This window comes from Sphaerodactylus townsendi, linkage group LG04, assembly GCF_021028975.2.
Source record: "Sphaerodactylus townsendi isolate TG3544 linkage group LG04, MPM_Stown_v2.3, whole genome shotgun sequence".
Taxonomy (NCBI): Eukaryota; Metazoa; Chordata; class Lepidosauria; order Squamata; family Sphaerodactylidae; genus Sphaerodactylus; species Sphaerodactylus townsendi.
In genome coordinates, this window is record NC_059428.1 from 99,672,833 (window position 1) to 99,695,343 (window position 22,511).

Sequence of the window (22,511 nt, forward strand, 5' to 3'; positions counted from 1 at the left end):
TGTCCTTCTTCCACGTCAACCCTCCTGAAAATTATGATCAGCGTGTAAGGTCTGGTTGACCATGCTGCAGATAGCCATGAGGCAAAAGGCCTTAACCTGTGGAATGCTTTCCCTATTCCTGTGCGCCTGTCATCTTCTTGCCAGGTTAAAACATTTTCCTTCTCTTGAGCTTCTTTCTGGTTGTACATGCAAGTGGTTCCTTTCCTGATTGTGACTATTTCTAGTTCTGTCTGTCTTAATAAATTATTTCATCATTTTATTTCCTTGAAAACTCATTTCATTACTTGTTTCTGCTGACTTTTGTTTCATAAAGTATTTTAGTTGTTGCTCTTCATTTTAATATTTTGCTGCTCAATTTGTTTTTAATTGATTGGAAGTGTATCACTACTTGCTGTTTTTTTTATTGCCTTCAGAACCCTATGGTTAGAATACCTTGTCTGTTGGGTTATCATTATGGTGACTGCAGGGCACTGACCCCCAACAACAACAACAATAACAACAACAAAAACTCTAGCATAGACATGTCCTTAAAATGCCTGTGATCACTGTGTGAAACTCCAGGGGCTGAAGCCTGGGAAAGATTGCATGCAGCGCCATCCAACTCAGCAGCTATGTCCAGTGGGAAAAGAGGCAGAAATGTCTGCCAAGATCTGAAACAAAAAGTGGGGGAGCTAGAAACAAAATATAATAATAAACATACTTGGAACAAATTCAAGGAGGACAGCAAGAAACCGTTTCAGACTGCCTTTTTATTTTCCTTGCAGTGTATAGGATGACTGTTTCGAAAGACGAGATTTTATGCTTTAATTTAAACAAATACATGCCTTGGGAAAGAAGAAGAAGAGATAATGCCTGTAAAGTTTACTTTTTCTAACACTTAATTCCGGTGTCACGTAAAAAACAAACTCATGGATGGGCAGAGAGCAGTGGATGGCTTTTTTCTTTTTTGCAACAGCCATCTTTTAAATCCTTGTATTTAATTATGCTTCTTTCAAAGGATCAGAATTGGCCTTCCCTTGAGTGCACGTTTTGTTGTGTGATAGAGGAAGTACCTTTAATTTTATAGCATTCTTAGTAGGGAAGGCAAATATTAGAACTGCAAAGCCATTTATGTCAGCCGAAAGAGTAGAAATTGTCTTTAAGTACATCGATTTATAGAAGATGATTGTCGCCTTGCTAAATAAGTAGTTGCACGTCTCCCACCCACGCCCATCTCCTCTGTGAGCTGTCCGTTGCCCTCATAATATGGCACATTGCTTGTGTGTCTGCTGGTGTTCAGCTAATGAAACTTTGGTGTGATTCCTCTTGCATATCTCTTTCCGTATACTAGCCTTTCCTGGCTGTATTGAGCAGCTATTACTTTTATACCTGAAATCACTTTTCTAAAGGTTTGGCAATAAGATAGCATTAGGGAAATCATGATTGCAATCAGTACCTTATCAGCTTCAAAAGGATTAGCTTATCTGCTCCTTGCCCATATTTTGCCCACACAAGTAACACACACAGTTCTATTTCTGTTGATCACCTACTTTTTTTGGCACTGGTTAAAAGTTTAAAAGTTGAATTATGTTTTGTGGCAAATAATTTTCATCGTCTGTAAGCAGTTTTATTTCTATTCCTGTTATAAGAATGTATTGCCCAAAAGATTTAAATTTAATTCCTTTTTCTTTAAATGAAAAAAATTTAAAAAATTTCCAGTGATTTGTCAGTTGCAGTCCTAGTTATTCCAGTAGCAGTTATTTCATGTTTAGAAAACCAGTTTTTTTAAAATACCAAAGGATCTCCTGGGGCTGCAGACTTCCTGCTGTAGCCAAATCTCTCCTCATTGTCAGGTCAGCCCTCTAGTTCATTCTTCGATTATGTGGCTCAGATTATACCAATAGAGAACAATTAATTTCTGTTATAGTTCATGTTCTCTGTGGTATTTCTAGGGACTGTAGTCTAGTTGTCCTTATTTCTAGCAGATTTGGGGAAAGATCCAGACATAAGTAGGCTGAATGGAAGCTAAGGAATATAGGTGGGACATAGAAGACTTTAAGTGTTTAGGAGTGGCAGCCATGGCTGGAGGATCTAAAACACTGGAATTACCAGATTGTCTATATAGCCTGATGGAAAACCCCACCCATGGGATGAGTTACCGAAAATATTTGCTTGTAAACATTGCAAGCACCTTTTAACTCAGAGTTCTGTGTATTGTTATGAAAAGAAGATCTCATGTCTTCGTTTGTACCACAGTAGGTCTCTGTCACCACAGAAATTTGCAGTGAGAAAAGTGTTATTTAGTCCTCTATTATTTTAGACTATTTCTGTGCTGCCTTTCAGAGTCCTGCTCGAGGTGACTTGAAAGACCCCATTAAAATACCAGTTACAGTGGAACCTCAGTTTTCATCGATAGTCCGTCTGGGAAACCTCGGCAAAATCCAAAACCGACAAAACCCGAGGCAAACACTGGAAAGCGATGGAAATGCATGGGTCACCGGTTTTTGTTGCAAAATTAGTGTGCGCACGCTGACGAAAACCAAAGCAAATGATGAACACTGAGACAAAATTTTCAGGGAAAGGATTGACAAAGAAAACCGACAACAACAAAAACCAAGAGTCCACTGTATTAGACATAAGTGGAGTTAAAGCTGTCCCTAAAACAGAAGCAGGTCATTAAAAAGCTGATAAGATAAAACCCATAGTTAAAAGCCTGGGTGACAAGGCATGTTTTAATCTGGTGCTTGAAAGAAAGCAAAGTAGGCAACATGCTACTTTCAAGGGGGCTGGGCATTCCAGAGGAAAGGTTCCACACAGAAAATACCCTGTCTCTAGTGGGGCACCATAGGAGAGGGCTCAACATGCAGATCTTAACTGATGGGCTCCATAGTAGGGGAGGAAACAGTCCTTCTGGTAATTCTGGCCCCACCCAGGCTGTGTAGAAATATTTAAAATTGTACCCAGTAACAGATGGGTATCAAGTATAGATCTTTTAGTAGTGCAGATCCCCAAGTAGGTAATCTATCCAATCTCTCCATGTTGGTTACTCAGTTCTTTGGCAACAGTGAACTCTTGGCAGTCTGTGTCCAGCTTAACAAACTGCAAGAGAAAAGAGATCTGACTGAAACAGATGATGCCTGTTCTGTTCATTTGTGTATCTCAAGCTGCTGAACTGGCCATGAATATATAGCCAGTTTTCAGAGGAAAAACTGATAATGGAAAACCAAAACCCAAAAAGGGTGTTGGTGTTGGGGAGACAAAAGAAATGCACATATGAAACACATTTTTAAAGGGGGGAGGTGGGCATGATTCAATCCTAGCAACTGAAGTATGGCGCTACAAGAGTTCTGTCTACAAAGCACTTTCCACTGAGTACTTTTTCCCCACTTTACAAAATGTATTGTAATTTTTTGCTTCGTTTTGTGACAGCCTTCTCCCCAGCGGGCTCTACAGTGGCTTACATAATTTTCTCCTCCATTTTCTTCTTACAACAACCCTGGGAGGTAGGTTAGGATGAGGGAGTGGGGCTGGCCCAAGTGAGCTTCCTTAGCAGAGTGGGGGTTTGAACCTTGTTCTCCCAGACCTTAGTCCAGTGCTCTAACCAGCTTACCACACTGTCCCTCAAGTGCTAAAATGACAAAAATAAATTAGGCAACTGATCCCTTAAGAGGTTTGTCTCATAGTAAAGGACAAGCATTCTTTAAATGCCCCGATAGGCAAGTCATTTGATTCTGCAGATGTGTGTCCTGTTGCATGTTCTTAAAAGTTAAACGGGATCCACTCTTAAACGTTGGCTTGCACTTGAAAAGGTGGCTATTTGACAGGACAAAGCCAGAATGGCCCTCTTGTGGCCACGGCTTAAAACAACATTGCCAACATAATTCTTCCATTGCTTCTGTGGGAAATCAGAAGCAGTGCACATCTTCGTACAATTTCAGTATTCCGGTTTCTATTCTTAGTCTGTGCATATAGTGCTGACAATAAGCTTTTGCTTAACTGTACATACACATTACGGTGTTAGTAACCTTGTTTTGAAGTACCTATGAAGCAGTGAAGGGAGCCAGAAGCATAGCTACATTAACTCGTAGCAGACTTAAAATTGTATCTTTGTATATTGTCGTTTAATGTCTCCTTTCCTTTCTTTCGCAGCCCAGTGACTTTTCAGTATCTCTAAAGGCATCAGGGAAGAACAAACATTTCAAAGTGCAGTTGGTGGACAGTGTCTATTGCATTGGGCAGCGGCGGTTTAATACTATGGATGAGTTGGTGGAACACTACAAAAAAGCTCCCATCTTCACCAGTGAACATGGGGAAAAGTTATATCTTGTCAAAGCACTTCAGTGACGTCGAAGATGGACTAGGCCAGACAGGCCTCTTCTAACTTACAAGCCTTAGGTCCTACATTCACTTTTATAAAGCAAAGCAATCTACAGCAATCTGAAACAGTCTTCAAAGAATGACCTCTTTCTAAAGTATTTGCTTGGTTGGTTATATTCTCTATTCTATTTCCCCGCTCTCCTTTTTTTCCTCTTTGTTTTTTTTTTAAACTTCAGTTGTTTCACGTTCCCTCAGGTTGAAAATTTCACTTAAATGGATGTTGCAAGCCCTCGTTTTCCTCCCCGGGCTGTAAGCTCCCCTCCTCCATGTACGTTTACATAGTTAGCTCACATAACGAGGGGGTGTTCTCAATTCAAAGCAGTGTTAAATTGTTCGGATAGGCTCACGCTGGCAGAATGCTAGCAGAACTCCTCATTAAGAGACTTTGGGCACAGTTTGAATGCACTGAACCTGCAGCTAATTAAGTGAAATATAGTAGACATTAACAGTTGTGGCTGTGAGTTCTGTAGCTATTTTGCTTACCAAGTAGTATATTCCAGAAATTCCTAGAAGCACTCTTTACACCCTTTTCTCAACTATTACATTGCCTCCTTGGCTCTTTGTGAAGAGTACACTAATTAAAGCATTTTGTAATAGTACTTCTTAAACTACTACGGTAAGATTGTAGTAAAAGAAAACTATCTAGCGTATTTTGACATGTAAATGCAACAGATGTTTCATTGAAAGTTGATTACTTAGAGAATCATTGAATTGTAATGGTTGAATGTTTTGGTAATCTCCAACCAAATGTGCCATCTACATAATGCTTTTCTCTTCTTACCCTTCTGCTTGTTTGAATTAAACCATTATGTATTTAATTCTTAAAGTAATATGTATCTGTAGCTGATTGACACTAATAAACATAACTAATTATAGGTGGGTGGGGCTTCCAACACATACATGCATTTGTATAATATATATAATATATATATATATATTTGCATTTCCAAGAAAAAAATCAGAGTACAAAAAGTGGAGTGATTGGTAGTAAGACACACAGAATGTTATATGACGAAAATGCATTTTCTGTTTCTTTACTTTTAACCTTCTTTATGGTTTTTAATATAGTCTTGATGGCACATTCCTGAAAATCAAGAAAAGGACCTTGATGATCCCAGAATCTTGCATACCCAGTTTTTTGGATATTGTAATAAAAAAAAGGAATCATGTGAAGATGGAGTATTGAATTTATCCTTGGGTGATGACTGTGAGTTGGTATAGCATGATGAAATATGATAAATTCCCCCATGTGTGGAGGTTAGAACTTGAGTGATCAATCTGTTGGAAAGAAAAGCTTGATGTATGTTCCGTGGTATTCTTAATTTTGTTTATTTTATTTGCAGTTCATAAGTTATTTGTAGAATCTACAACATCCCCTGTGGCTAGATGCTTTGTTTTATTTTTTGTTAAAATACGCCTCACTGAAATCTAATGCTATATTAACTTTGTGGTTTCGGCAGCCTTCCCAGTTGTGTTGGTATCTACTCTAAAGAGCTTATCACTGGCAGTTCTTTAACTCATCTCAGCAAATGCCACCGGCAGCAGTCTATATTATGCAAGCAATATTGTGGGAGCAAGATACTACCGTGGTTCCTATCGTTGGAGCAGCAGTCATTTGCCGTCTGGTCCAGAGTACCTTATTTAAATCCATTTAGATGACATTTGTTTGTTTTGGAGCACACGCCTTGTCCTAGAATTACTCTTTAGCAGAAGACTTGTGGCTTACAGCCTCATTTTTGTGGTGCTTACTACGTGGACACTAGTTCATGTGCCATAACTGTAAATGTGTCCAGCCACCAACTGTCAAGATTTTTTTGAAGCCAAATCAGGAAGTTCTTTCTTGCTGGTATCCTGCCTGTAAGAAGCTGGCAGCAGACATTTTTTTGTGTCCACATTTCTTTGCAACTCCTACCACTTAGCTGGTGGTTAAAAACCCATATGCATAAACGCTTTAATTAAAATGAGTTTGGCCATACGATTGTGGATGATTTCATCTATGAATGTCTAGTATATTTGCAATCATGTTAGGGTCATGGCCTTAGTATGGTAACCGATACTCAGGAGTAATCATTCATTTTTTAATCTCTGAATTTTAAATTGTGTTGCTTTTAAAGTTTGTTGTGACTTTTATTGTATATTTTCTGTGGTATAAAGTTTTGATGCTTTTTGGGGGGCTGCTGTTTTTCTTATGTTGTTTCTCCCAAGCTAAACAGTTTCCTTAACATTTTCCATATTTCAGAACTGGGGTGTAATCTACCAAAACAAAACATTTTCCCGCACTAGCGCTACCGAAATGCATTTCAACAGTTGTTATGCATTAAATGTTCTCAAAACTTTATCCAGCATTTTTAGGATTCTTTTACAAGCTGAGAAATTCAATTTGATGAAGTTGAAAAGGTTGCAATAAGTTCTTTTTTATATATAATAGACCTCATATTCTCTATTGCTTGTCATCTAGATACAATATAAAGTTGATTGCTTTTATTGTTAAAATGTGTTGATCAAGCTCTTCATGTAGAGCAATTAGTAGCTTAATTTATCACACCTCAAAGACAAATAAAAATAGCTCAAATGATTCTTTTCGGTGGGTACCATATTGCATTTGTGAATCACATATTCAACATACTAGCTTAAATTCGCCTCCAGTTCCTGGTTTGGATTTTGTACTTCTGCTAGCACAGTGCTGTTCTCGGTTGCAGATCATAATACTCTGGTGCTAGCCATTTGCCGCTGGTAACATAATTCTGCTCTGTTTCCACACTGAGATTGGCAGAAGCGCTCTCTTTGGGTTCCGCATAATTCAGGGAAGAGGCAGCTCTTGGTCATCAGTATTCAGAGGAGTGAAATGGGATAGACTTCAGAGGCTGGCTTTTTGGAAAGAAGGACAGTATGACAGGGACTATTATGGTTGCATCTTCAGCAGCTGCCTCTTTCTTAATGCAGCAGTTGCTCTTTTGTTTTTGGGAACTGGAAGATTGTCCCTTCCTTAAGAGATGATGGAACAAACAAGAAATGCTTCACCACTCACCCTCCCTTGCATGCCACCCCTTACTCCCTCCCCTTTCTTTGCATGCCCCCCCTCCCTCTCCCTCTGCTAGGGTGGGTGGGCCATGTCCAGATGCTGGGCCCCCTCCCTCGCCTCCCTTGCATGCCACCCCTCACTCCCTCTCCTCCCTGATGTAGGAGTGTAGGAGAAAACACTTCCTTTACCCCACCTGGTGGTACCTATGCATGGCCACAGTGTTTGCAAAGTACCTTCTAATTCATTCAGAGTGTTGGCTTGATTGGTATTTGGATGAGAGCACTCCCAGGAAAGTCCAAGGTCACTTCCCAGAGGCACAGGCCATGGCAAAGCAGCTCTGCCCCATCTCCTGCCTTGAGAACCTTTTGGGATTGTCCTACGTCAGCTGTGACTTGAATTACTCATTTATTTTTAAAAGAGTTATCCCCTTGCCCATTAATGTCCAATCAAGCTGCCTTACAATTACCAAGAGTCTACCACACTTGCAGATTAAAACCATGCAATAAACATGGCTTCCCTTGGAGAGTGGCTCCTGGGTCATCTTATAGTGCTGTAGAGAGAGTCATGTGGGATCGTGTCATTTCAAAGCCATAATGGAGCCAATAGAAACAGTTTACTCAGGTAAGTATTTTCTAAGCTGCACCATCAGCCAAAACTGATTTTAAAGGTAGTGTTTGTGTGTAGCGGCCCTAATAGCTTAGAGTTAAACTGGATCAGTACTTGAATGGGCGACTACCAAAGAAGACTGACGCTACTGTGTAGAGCAGTGGTTCTCAATCTGTGTGTTGGGACCCCTTTGGGGGTCGAATGACCCTTTCACAGGGGTTGCCTAAGACTCTCTGCATCAGTGTTCTCCATCTGAAAAATGAATAAATGTTAGGATTGGGGGTCACCACAACATGAGGAACTATATTAAAGGGTCGCGGCATTAGGAAGGTTGAGAACCACTGGTGTAGAGGGCCATGGCCAACTGTCTGTGTTCATCTCGTGCTTTGAAAATTCATGAGGCAGAACTTCATGGGGTCACTATAGATTGGTTGCAACTCAGTGGCCCACTTTACCTTTTTGTTTTTATATAATTAGCAAATATGTTTATGCATAATTAAACCCATTCCAAAGTTTCACGTCACAATTTGGGGACCTTCTCTCGGGTTCAGTGTTCAGAGCTTAATTGTCAGTAACAAAGGAATTCATGAGTGCATACGTATCTGTATAATTATTTGTCTCACGAACCCAAAAGGAAAGGGGCCATCTAGAAATTTAATTAATAGTAATAACTATTGGCCAATATTTGTGATTATTCAAATTGTTAATGAAGATTTTCCTTGTTTAACTAGAAAGCTTGAGAGCATTTGAATAACTTGTTCAGTATTATTGCTGAAAATATCAAAGGTGACCCTAGGCTAAAAATACTGTTGATTTGCAGATATATATTGGGAATGATGTGAAAAAGAACTCACACTTCAGTACAACGTCTAGATACCCTACATATGGTACTGTGCTACACACAAGGCTAAATGCATAATGGAATATCATACACAGGTTCTTTCTCTCTTTTCAATAAATTTCATTCAGAAACATAACAGGCAGAAAGAATTAGTAAACAGAAACTTCGGTGATACATATTCTTGTGATGTACTTAACTACTAAAAATATGGGGTCCGATAATTACCAAAGGAGTGAAATCAGTGTTAAAGGCGTGGCTGATAACTACTGGGAAAGATATATTGTATAGACACACTGCCTTGTTTCTTTTCACAAGAAGGTTTATCTTCATTACTTATGCCCTTTCAACTGTTATGAAAATGACCCACCAACCAAGGTCTAGGCAGATAAGTTCCAATTAGTAAAATTCAGTCCTGGCCACCTTACACATAAAATATTTTCCTTGGGCATCTATTCCATGAACACCAGTAACAGAACTGTCTGCAGTCCCAAGGTAGGGCAAAATATTTTTCTTCTATCCACCTTTTTGCTGACAATCAGTTTATGTTTGTTTTTCTTTCCTCCAAACATAGTTAGCTTTCTTGCTTCTCAGAAAACAATTGGTTTGCTTGCGTATATAACTTGTACAATCCACCACAAACCACAGAAAGAAGGACCCTTCCCCAGAGATCCTTTGCCTCTCTATGGATAAGCCTTAAAATGGTTTTTCAGTGCTGAGAAAGTGATTGAGCAAGTATAGGATGCCATTCTCCTTCGCAGGTACAGCTTATCTACTATGTTCCAAATGTAAAATGAATGATAAAAACTTTAACAGGCATGTAGCATTACTTTAACAGGCATGAGCCCTAAATAAAAAACACTGCCACCAGCTCTATCAATGCACAGGGAATTCTGTTGTTTCCTACAATAATCCAATCCTAGCTTTTCCTTGGCAATTCAGTTTTTTTCCAAATTTGCATCTTTAACCACTTACATTAATTAGTTGGAATCATGAATTCGGGTAAAGTGAATTTGAAACGGTGTCCAACCAATTTCCAGGAAGTGGTCCCTGTTTGTTTTTAATGGATGAAAAGTGAACTTGTCCAAGAAAGCAGGCATTGTACTGCTTTAAAAAAAAGGTGAAAAGCATCACTGTAAAATGGCATATGTATAATTTATAGGGATTATTGTAATTATAGTATGAATGTAGCCAAAAACACCTCAGTAATTGTTGTACTTAAAATGGTTAGCTAAATTTTAAGAAAAACCCAAAGGGATGAGAGTAACTGAAAGCATCACAACAATTACTGCTTACCCCCCAGGAAGTGACAGACACAGTGGAGGATCCAACTGGAGTATTTGAAAGGTACTGACTCAGCTGATTAATACTTCTGTAATCTAAAACATTTATTGGGTGTGGACACTCACATAGCATTTATTTGGCATAATGAAAGGTAAATATTTCTCCATTGTTGTAAATGTGTGTAAAGACACCATAGAAATGCATGTAAAGATGCTATATAAAGCATAGAGTTGGAAGGGGCCACAAAGACCATTCAGTCCCCTTGCCATGCAGGAACCAACAATAAAAGCACTCTCAATAGCTGACGATCTAGCCTCAGTTTTAAAATCTCCGAAGAAGGAGACTCTTTTATCATTAGAATCTATTACTCTGTGTTCTAGTCTCTGGAGCAGCAGAAAACAAACTTCCTTCATCTTCAATGTGACATCCTTTCAAAGGCCCTTTCCGCATGGGCGGATTATGGCGCCCTGGGGACGGCAAAAACGCCGTCCCTAGGGAGCCATTCGCACAGGGGGTGCAGGTGCTTCGCAGCCATGCCGCCCTCGCCCTGCCCGAGCGGCGCGAAGCTGCCGTTTCCCAACCTCACTTGGGAAGCAAGGTTTATGGGAAACTGCGGCTTGGAGCCGCTGCCGTGAGAACGGCAGCAGCCCCAAGGCGCCCTCCCCCCCTTCCGCCCTCTACCTACCGTGGCCGTCCGGCGCGTCGCCGAGGCCTGGGGACGCACCCCCTGTTCTGCGACACCAGAGCACTCGCGCAGGGCAAGGGGGGCGTGTCCCCAGGCCTTGGCGATGCGCCAGACGGCCACGGACACGGTAGGTTGGCCGGGCGACTACGCTCCGCGGCACCGTTGGAATACGCCGACCCAACCCCCATCGTCGCCGTGCAGAAATGGCCAAATATTTAAATGCTAGCACTATTGTATACAACAGCTCTAGAAAACTGTTGGTGGGTTAACAGCGCCCACCAAGGGGGCCAACCCCTCCTGTATGTCCTCCCCACTTGACCCCACAATTCACCACAGATAACAAAAACCTAGTCTAATTATTCAACAAAAAGAAAAAGTTCACTTATAGATTCTCGCTCTCTCACACACAGACAGGCTTCCCTATCTTTGCAAATGGGCTTTCTGACTGAGCTGCAGCTTGGCAGAGTCTGTTCCAGGCAGGATGTTCTTCAGAGCTCAGCACAGGGAGCTAGTCCTGGTAGGGAGAAACACACCATGTGAGGGGGAATATGGCTTTCTCCTGCACTTTCCCTTTTTAAGGCTCACTGCCACAAGGGTGATCCTTCCCCCTTTGGAAGGAGCTGGAAGCTGACCCCTCCTGGATGGCTAAGGACTACACTTTCCAGAAGCCCATTTTTTCTGCTTCTTTGTCAGGAAACACAGTGCTCAATTATGTAGTAAGATGGCTATCCTATCATCTCTGAACCTTCTCTTCTCCAGACTAAATATATTGATCTCCCTAAGTCTTTCCTCATAAGGTTTGGATTCCAAACCTTTTACCATTTTGGCCACCCTGCTTTGTAGCTTGTCAGTATCCTCCTTGAATTGTATCCTAGAACTGCTTTCAGTGCTTCATGAGCGCTCTGGCATGCTTGAAACAAATAGTAAGATCATGTGTAATTAGCAGTGCTTATGAAACATGATACATGTTTTTCAAATCTAAAAACTTGCAGTGCTATTTTATAGTTGTAAGTTCTGCTTATTTTGGAGGCAAGACTGAATTGTGAACTTGCTGAAATAAATGACTCAATATTATCTGAATGTGTGAGCATCCCTCTGCCAGTCACTCCTTCAAGGTAGGCCAGCTAGTCCCTGTGAAACTCATAGCATTCTTCTGGACCAAACAAGACGTGACTCTGGCTTCTGTTCATAAGTGCTTTACTTCTGTCAGGCAATTAACAGCATTCCTGCAAACTTGAGCCCATGTACACCACCAACCTCCTCTCTCTCTGCCTCCCTTTTATCCCTCTTAGGATGTTCCCTCCCTCCTGGGAGCTCCCTGCTCTAGCCTGCCTGTGGCTGGCAAGCTGTCTGTTGAGACCTGCCAGCCTGGGACTGGCTCTTCAGCCTTCCTGGCCCTCCTCCTTGATTGCAGCCTGTCTGGGGCTGTGCCGGCCTTGCCCCACTTTCTAAGGCTGCTCAGGACTGCTGATTGCAGGTTGGCTAGGGCTGTGTTGCCTCCAACCTTTTCCATGAATTGTTGAGTCTTGCTGTTGCTGCTCAGTCCCTCCAGCCATTTCTCTGCAGTATTGGAGGGGAGCTAAAACGTGAAATGGGAGATTCCAAAGTTTAACAAGCTTATGAGGGCTGTAAAAAGTGTTCTAGTGATTGAATTTGTTCTCTTCTTCCAATCATAGACCTTTCCAAGCACAGGAAAGTAGTAGCAGTTAAGTAGTAGGAGGAGAAGAGCGCCCTCTTTTTAGAATATTTCAGTGAATTTTATATAAGGCAGGAGTGGCAGTGTTCTCCCCCACCCATCTGATGACATTGTTAGCCATTTTGGGTCAATGCTGGGGAGAAATGGGGAGTATAAATTGACATAAATATGACACAAATAAAAATTGACATAAATATGATCTTGCTATCTCTGATACAATTTATTTGCTACCTTCCACTCCAGCAATCTTGATGAGATCCCTTTTAACCATGTATCTCCCAACTCTGCCCACTGACTGCAGATACTTGAATCTGCAGTTTGGGAACAGACTGAACCCCTAGAGGTTTTTCTGCACACTTGGGGATCCTCGATTAATATTGTCAGGCCAAGTTATGTATCTAAAAACTGTCCAAGAACATAATTAGGTAAAACAGTGTATGAAAATAGTCTGATACATCACATAACATCAGAATGGGCCATTAGCATTGTGCTGAGTTCTGTGCTTTCTTCACATGAAGAGCTGTTATCCTCCTTGAAGAAATACAGACTTGGAATGTTCCTGTTTTGTGAATTTGAGTTTGTTTCTGTCATAGTGTATGTGGAATTTCTGATTTTGCAACTGTATATGAACTCAGTAGAACTTGAATATTACACGTTTGCATGCATAAATGGTTATATTGACCTTGAAACAAACCTGAGGGTGGCAAGTTGTAAGGTCTGAAGTGGTCCAGCCAACGATAATTCTAATACTGCTCAAGAATTTTAATTGATGCCAAGATAGAGTTTTCCATTGACAAAGAAGCCAATGCTTTGTCCCTGCCATCTCTCAAAAATATAAGAGCTCTTTGCGTTTGATGGAAGCTTGTAAAAAAGTTGTGCCATTCCTACCGCAGATCTTACCTGGAATTCAGTATTCAAAGTTACTTCCATACAAGTACCTGTTTATTACTCATGCTGGTCAAACAGGTCTGTGGTAATGAAAAAAACAATGTTCCATTTGAGGAAACAGTCCTGATGTTGGTTAAAGTCATACACGTTATGCTTGTTTACAGAAATGCCATCAGTACTGAAGTTGCTGGTTCAAATAAGTTCTTACTTGTGGAGATGACTGATTCAATTAATGATTAGTTATTTCAGAAACAAAAACATTGCTCTGTTTTAAGAGATGAGATGAATCCAAAGTGGATCAACCATCATTATTAGTTAAGGGTGCAAATTCAACACTTAAAAACAAACCACAAAAAACATTGTTATCCATGTTTCCTCCATGATGTAATGGATAGACTGAGACTTTGCATCTACAGATAATCCATACACTATGTGTCACTGCATTGGATTGTGTGCATTCTGTGTTTTAAAAACATTGTGCTAAGGGAAAAGGAAAGTTGAAGCTTGTGCCTGTAATGCTTTCTCATAAGGAGGATGGGCATTTCAATGGTTTCATTTGCTTGGGATGGGGAAAGATGATGATTCTAAAATTCTTGTGGTCTAGTCAAGATAGATGTTTTGAGAGACGAGGGAATGGCTCTGACTTTGAAGACCCAGTGGAGGAGCCAAAGGCTTATTGCAGTGTACTGAACAATGACAACAAATATATCAATTGCCGGGTCCAAACTGAGCTAATTAATTGCTCTCCAGGTAAAGTTGACCATGGGTGGTGAACAGATTACCAGTGATTTGGCAAAAAGAGAATCTACCTGGCAAGGTTCTCCAGGTAGATATGCTATTGAAACGATATGAACTGTCAGGTAGACCTCTACAAAATCTGCTTGGAGGAAATGTGTCATTAATGATGCATTTCACCAATGAAGGAAATTGTTTAATTAAAACAATGTCCATTACATTAAACATTTATTTTAACTCTAAAGCTTGTAAAACATGAAGTAACCAAGTCATGTAGGAGGAGATTAATGATGTTCTGTTGAACTAGTGTTTTTTCATTTGAATACATTACTCAGTATTCTCAAGATGACAAAAACAGTGGGCTGCCTCTATGGGCTGCCTTTCTGTGACTTGGAATGGCATATTTGGATTTAAAATAAATAAATGTATGATGACATTTTAGCCCTTCATCAACTGGCAGAATCTCAAATGATAGTTCATTGGTGGGTACAATCTAGCAGGGTCCTATTTAGGATAATAAAGCAATAAACAGTTTTTCAAATGGTTAACTAGCATTCAGTGACAATTAAATTGATGAAAATAATTCCAAGGTGTTTAGAAATAAAACCAACTCCATTAACATAAGCCAAATGGCAGAGATTGAAATGAAATGGGTTAAGGCCAGATGGTGTTGGTGGTACTGAGTAATGATGATGGTATTAAATTGAACTACACTCTTCAACAAAAAAAACCTCCTACAAATTGTAACTATTCGCCATGTACTGGGCTATGTTTTAGAATGCTCTGCTTGGGTCCTTGTGCCTATTTACTTTTGTTATGTAGGTGCTAGGACCCAAGTGGAGCATTCTAGAACGAAGAGGTCCAGCATGTGGTGGATGAAGTTTCAATTCTATGTAGTTATTTGTGCTAGGGGGCAGCCCACTGTTTTGTTGAAAGGGGTATAGTATCCAGTAAATTTAACCAGGAAGGACATTTGAACCAAGCCAGTGATCAATCTTGAGGAGTAAAGTTAAATGTCAGCTGTAAAGGAGACTGAGTTGACAGGAAAGAATGATCTGACTGCAAAAAGAGGAAACTAAACTATCTAAAAGTGGAAATATGTTAAATCCTGAGGGTTGGGCATAAACAATGCAACAGGGCTTGGGAGCAAGGGTAACCAGAGATGAAGAGTTGATGGATCACAGCCTTACCAACAAAGCAAGAGGGGAAAAGGTAAGAATCCAGGAAATCCTAAACACAGTTACACATTCTATGCCCAGTGTCTTCAAGAAGAAAATAAGTGCTACCTATCTATTATTTAAAATTAATCCAATGAAATAACCTATTATTAAGCGCTGGAGTACTTCAGAAGCAATTATGTGCAGAAGCTCCATTTCAGCTATGTTGTACTAGTTAGGTACTTAGGTACAAGCCTAATTAAAGCTAAACTTGAAAGAGGGTAATGTCTTTATCAGCTGTGGAATATCTGGCTAGAAAGCTAGCCACACGTGCACTCTTTAAACTTGGACACTCACATGGTTATGTAGCAGGGCACTGTGTATAGGTATGTATTTGCAAGAATAAGAGCAGAGGTGGGGCGAGGGAAAACTCTGCCCAGGACATGTGCCCTGAGCCCCTGACGCGGCGCCCCTACAGCCTGGTCACGCCTCCACCACTGCTCCGGCTGGGGCATCACACCTCACACCATTGGTGCTACACCTTTGAACAAGAGAATCTTCAATCACAGTGACACATCCTTCCACCATGTTAACAAAATGATGCTGAAATAGCACAGGGGAATAGTGGCTATCATGGATGTTGGTACATTCCAGGAAAGTAGTTCTGAGGGAACACTCGGATATATAAAAATGACAGCTATTCAAAAAGATGAGGAAGTTGTAGGATACGTTGTAGTGATAAGGATGTATGGAAAGATGTGTAGGTGGGTTTGTATATAAAACCTAGTTGAAATGAAGAAATTGGAGGAATATCTGGGCATGTAATTTATCAAAAGGATGGTGTGAAGCTAATTAGAAATGACACCTTTTGTCAACAATATGTCAACATTCCTAGTCCAATAAGCTAGACAAAAGGAATAAACTGGAAACACTAGATATAAGTGCCGAGGAGTGGAAATGGAATTGAAAACCCCATCCTAAGACCTATGTAGAAATAGTAGGTTCCCTATGCTTGTTATATGTGCAGGAAAGACCACTCCAAGGTGCTAAGAACATCGCAATTGTATTGACGTCCATGGCAACCCTGCCACAACCAACCAATGGATGATCTTGTCACAGGCAGCTGAAAACAACAAAACTCAATGGCTACTGATCTCCTGACATCTGCAGAAAACCACAATTGAAAAAGCAAAAGGAACGCACCACCCTCCACAGGATGGAAGACTGTTTTGCAACTGGCAGGAGCCCAGGAGTGAACACATGGCAGGATGCTGAATGGAGCTGGGTTCTCTTTTGCATTGCCACTTAAGTCACAGCACTGTCACAGTCCTACAGAGGCCACCGCAGGATGTTTCCTGGACATGTGGGGGGGGGGGGTGGATTTTAGAAATACGATTCTTTTGCCAGGGAAGGACTATGGAGAGAGTGGAAGACCAACAATGGAACACAAATCCATACAGGGCGAAAAGCATCCATGTATTGATCGAGGGGCAATGGGTTCAAATCCCACTAAGGCATATGGCAACCATTTTGACCAGCAACAAGCAGAACACCAGTAGAACAGAAAGGGGTGACTGAACAACTCTCATATTCAACAAAAATCTTCCAACCTCATAGCTAAGTAGGTAAACAGAATATAGCATGGGGCAGAATCCCACCGCTGTCCTTGTGCTGACACTAGTCATGCCTATTGTTTAACTATTTCCTAAAAGATGTGGTAACTACTGGTTTAGATTACCTTGCAAAGAATTAAACAAATTCACTGAAGGCAAGGCCACCAGTGGCTATTAGTTTCATGATCCCCAATGAAATAGCCAACCTCTGAATACAAATTGCTAGGAGATGGAGTGGGCTCCAGGTCTGATGCAGTAGGTCAATTCCTAGGTCATCTAAAGGGCAGAGTTTGCGGGCAGAATGGTCTGGATGAATCTAGAATGCATTTATTCATACAAGGGAATGCATTTATTCATACAAGAATGCATTTATTCATACAATGATTGTACATGAGCAGACAGTGCAGAATGAAATATTATCTCAGCCTGTGGAACTAGCTAAATAGCTGGCAAAATAGAGGATGTTTGTATGATAAAGTGTGAAATAACCCCCCTTCAGTAGGTACAAACGGTCAAGTTTTTAGTCTTAAGATAATTAAAGATGTGCTCCTGAGTAATTAGAATGTTCTTTACACATCTGTCCTATCATCTCTGAATGAGAAACAGTGTAAATCAATTACTATAATCTTACCTATGCAGAAGCTGACAACTATAATTCAATGCAAAGAAAGCTATATAGGTCAAATTATCTGTCTGTGTTTCTGCAAATATCTTCCAATTTGTATAAATACCTCAGTAGAATTCCATTTGTCCCCTGCTTTCTAATTACAGGTGTGAATCTCCTCCCAAACACATAAACACCAATTAATTGGTTATCAACCTGTGGCCATTTAAAGTGAGCCTACATTTCCTTTGGGGCAGATTTTCGGTTGCCCACACATTCCCTCCTTCCTCAAACCCATTGCGCAGCAGATTAGAGAAGCCAGTTGGTTTCTAAAAGTGAATAAAGCATGACTTTTCCCCTGCCTGCGCTGGCCCAGCAGAGAGGACCAGTGTATAAAGGAAATGTTAATTTTCCAGTCATCTTTATCAGCATAGTTTGTAACATTTCTGCATAACTACATATAAAACCTTACAGCTGCTGTTTATTCAGTGAGGTGCTCTGTCAGACCCCTTGAGTTGATAAACTCTGTTCTTGTGTAGTAGTACACAGTAGATGATTCAAAGACAGTCTCTGTCTTTGTGTCCCCCAGTGAGCCCCATCTCCTCCTGGACTGGACCCCGACAATAAGATAATGCACATACATGAAAAAATTAGGTGGAAATGTGTAATTTTTTTAAAGTACTTAAAAAGAAATGAAATAAGTTCTCATCATCTTAAGGCAATGAACACAATGTCCTTCCTATGCATCATAGTCCTAGTGTTGGATCAGAACCAGAGCTGGCAAAACACTAAAAAAAATTATTTTTATTAATTTATTACATCTATAAATGATCTCTGACTCCTTGAATTTACACTGCATACTCTTATTTTCCCTTAACCTATTGTTGCTGATCATAGAGGATGATTTTTTTGGGGGAGCATCATGTAAATATTTTGTTGATGGTAATTTTATGTATCAAGTTGACGGGAAATCGTATAATTTTATTAGACTGCTGAATCTCTATTTCCCCTTTCTCCTCCCCCCCTTTTTCATGCAGTATCTGGAATGCATCACTTCATCTGTTTTATTAATTTGGACTTTGGGAATGCTGGCTTTCTATCAGAACCTAGGAGAATGTGCTGAGCAAACATCAACAGAAGGGGCTATATTGGAGCTTAGATTTAAAGCTCCCTTACATGCAAGTAAGCTTCCCAAAAGCTTTGTTTTTATGAGATCATCTTTAATGATACAGTTTTGTCTTCTTTGGCTAATTGGATTAGACGCGTCGGGCATCACCAAGGCACAAATAAATACTTTTACACACCATACCTTTTTAGTAACCTTCCAGGGACAAAAGCTGCTGAAACTCATTTTTAAATTGCAGATTCATTTTAAATTGCAGATTCACAGCCATTAACTCTGACAGTGATCAGTTCTGTCCTTGGATGTCATTCAACTCAGCTCCCCCAGAGATTTAGTTCCAGCAAAGGGAAAAATTGATTCTACTTTCATACAGTTGCATCACAAACATGACTTCTGGATACTGGCTGTGTGCACGCACACATACTTACTATAAGTCATTGTTATTGTATATGTTGTTCTGTTGTCGAAAAGATATGCTTCTTACAATTGTAGTGCAAACATTCAAGTATCTCAAGGTTGCCCTTTTCACATCACCTCCTACTGGTCCTTCTAACTTAAGATGCCAGGGATTGAACTTTCAACCTTCTGCATGCCACACGGAGGTCTTTCCACTGAGACACAGCTATTTTGTGCAGATCGAAGTTTGAGTCAAGTAGCAAGTTTGAGTCAAAGTCCAACAAATTTTTTCCAGGGTATAACCTTTTGTAAATCAAAGCTCACTTTGTCAAATAACATTTATCTGACAGCAAGCTTTGGTTCAAGAATGTTTATACCATGGAAGATCTTGTTGGTCTCTGAGAGGCTACTGGACTTGAATTTTGTCTTCTGCTATTAATCTCTTCCTGAGATACTGCCCTAGTTTATGTACTTTCAAGCACAGAAACATCAAAGGTCCCTTTACCTGACTATGAAGGTTCTCTTGTGATGGAATGTCACTGGGTGAAGAGGTGGGTTAGAAATCATGTGCTTTTTAGTGTACATGATGCCTCCAAAATATAATAATAAAGGAACTATGTATTGCTGGAGTTTACCCTGCATCAAGTATGTCCTACCAAATTCTCTGTCGAAATCTGAATTTTTTTTTTTACAATGGAAACATTGACATAATACACTTCCTTGGTGATTCTGCTTAAAAGGAAGCTTTTTCCAATGCTGGAGAAACTCTAGAAAATAGTTCTTCATCATCTTTGTGAAAGGGTAAACAAACTTTAAAAAAGGCTTGTGAACACTTATTTCCACAGCAAGGGAAGCTGTCAGAAATGCAAAAACAAAACAAAAGAACCCCTTGGAAATTACTGTATAAAGGGAGACTTTAGGATCCTTATTTAGCAGCACTGAAGAGCTTGCCAATAAGAAGGGAGGGAAGAAGAATAGAAGCTCAGATGTGTTTACAAAGGTCAAAATAAATTTTCCTGAAATAAAGCCAATTCTTAATGTGAACAGCTCATACCAATTTGATTATGCAAGGGGGGGAGCAGAGTCCTGGGGGCGGGAGGAATGAACAATTTGAAAATCCAGCTAGACCCCTAACCATATGCTCTAGTTTCAGGACCCTAAGCAACCAACCCCCATTTTTTCTTTTACTAAATTACAGCTATTCTCAGCATTCAGTGCTCTTTGAGCTTTTTCTATCATACTCCCCCATTCTTTCACTTTATTTACAGTATCATATTTACCTGTGTGCCCAGGATATCATCAGAATATGTACAGGTCTCAGCCTCCTTTGTGGGTGGATCTATTTTTAAAAAAAGAACCAGCTAATTTCCTATTAGATATAGTGTTAGAGCTAATCTTACTATATCAACGAGCAGTGTGTTTCAGAGGATAAACCAGAAAAAAAACAAGGGCTGCTGGGAAATGTAGTCCTCCGTCATCCAACAGGGCCCAGATTTCAGCTTCTCCCGGAAGGGCAAAGACTTCACTTCCTAGGAGCCCTTGCTATAGGAAGCCATATTTCCCCTCCCCCATGGTGTGCTTCTTCCTGGCAGCAGCAAGCCCTGAAAAGGAGGAAAAGTACAGGAAGAAGCCATACTCCCCTCTGCTCCCCACAGTGTGCTTTCCCCTACCAGGACTAGGTCCCTGTGATAAACTTTGAAGAATTTCCTGACTGGGAACATGGGACAAATTATGTCAAGCTGCAGCTAAGCCGGAAAGGTCCATTTTAGGGAAGTCTGTCTCTCTGTGTGTGGTGATAGGACAGGCTGACCAGCCGTCCCGCTTTTGGTGGGACAGTCCCACCTTTGCACAATTTGTCCCGTGGGTTCCTTCCATTGTCCCGATTTTTGGGAGGCTGCCGCACTGCCTTCTGGGGCGCAAGGCAGTGCGGCAGCCTCCCCCGCACGCAGCAGCAGGAGCATGGCCTTCTGGGGGCGCTGCCGTTTCCTGCCCTGTCACAGGGTGGGAAACATCAGCGCCCCAGAAGGCAGTGCCCTCCTGCGGCCACGCACTCATGCGCACGCAGCGGCAGGAGCACGGCCTTCTGGGGCGCTGCCGTTTCGGCGGGAAACGGCAGCGCCGCAGAAGGTAGTGTGCTCCTGCCCCTGTCCCGGGTTCACAAGGTGACCATTTGGTCACCTTATGATAGGAGGGTGGGGGGAATCTCTGAGAAAAGAGAGCCTACCTATGTGTGAGTGGGAATCTTAAAAAGGAGAGCCCGTTTGCAGTTAGGGCAGCCTGTCTATATGTGTGTGGGGGGGGGAGGTGAAATGGAATCTGAGAAAGGAGAACCTGTTTGCAAAGTTTGAACAGGGACAAGCAGGGAGGAAAGGCAGGAGGGGTTGGATGGGTTGGCCCCTTTGGCAGGTGCTGTTAACCCACCAAGTTCTCTGGAGCCTATTGTATTTGTTTGTACAATGGGCTTTACTGCTAGTTCTGAATCAGCTTTTACTGAGACATTGTGTGAAAATAAAGACAAACTGAATTTAAGAGTTGAATATCTTGTGTGTTCAAAGTTGCATTTTAGTATTCACTTTAGCCAAGCCAAACCACTTTAGCCAATTCACTTTCTGGACTCAGCATCATCAATATATCTAATTCTTAACATGACCCTATTGGTTGATATTTAAATCTAGAGACTGAGGCCAAGAGCAGAAAAGGCTGCGCTTTCTACAAATCTGAAATAATGCCTTAGGTTTGCAGAACAATCTGAAATCTAAAGAATAAAGAGTAAATTTTGGAGTTAACCCCCCCCCCCCCAATTTATAGAAGCAGCACCTGTAGCTTAAGAAATGAATGCCCTGCCATTGCTAGGCAACCACAACACTACCACCTTCCTTTAAATTTTGGTTTCTTTCAGAAAAATTGGAGGCAGGGCCCATTTTGGTCCTTGAGAGAGGGGATCTAATAGGGCCAAGCCTGGTGGCCACGACTGGACAACTTCATACCACCTAACTTGTATGACTTTCCCAAAATGCAAGGGGAAGCAGGGCAGAATGATACTGTAAGCTACTTTAAGAAGAAACACAGGCTATAAATATCTAAATACATTTTTAAAAATCAGATAAGAACATAAGGGCTCTGCTGGATCAGACCAGTGGGCTATCTAATTCAGTGTCCTGTCTCACAATGGTCAACCAGTTCATCTGGAGGTCCATCAACAAGGAATAGCGACTGAGGCCTTCCCCTGATCTTATCTGCTGGCACTGGTAATCATAGGTTTACTGCCTTTGAACATGGGAGTTTTCCTTTAGTCACCAAAGCAAGTAGCCACTGATAGACCCATGCTCTGTAATATTATCCTCCAGACATTATTCGCTCATATGTATCAATGAAGACAAAATCTGCCACTATTTAAGTGGCAGATTACTTATTTTAAAAATTCTTAATGTTTTCATTTGTTAGGCAGGGCAGGCTGCTTGCTCCCTAGCCCTAAATAAGTCAGGCAAACTTAGCAGCACTACAGTGC

At 41.0% G+C, this 22,511-nt stretch overlaps 1 protein-coding gene across 3 annotated transcripts in view; it reads left to right on the forward strand.

Moving 5' to 3' along the window:
- NCK2 (NCK adaptor protein 2) overlaps positions 1 to 6,932 on the forward strand; it is an 83,824-nt gene extending 76,892 nt beyond the window's left edge. For all 3 annotated transcript variants that reach the window (XM_048493893.1, XM_048493894.1, XM_048493895.1), the window contains one exon: positions 4,129 to 6,932. In XM_048493893.1, the coding sequence (XP_048349850.1) occupies positions 4,129 to 4,323 (195 nt within the window). In that variant the 3' untranslated portion in view covers positions 4,324 to 6,932. The remainder of the gene's footprint in view (positions 1 to 4,128) is intronic.
- The last annotated feature ends 15,579 nt before the right edge of the window (positions 6,933 to 22,511 follow it).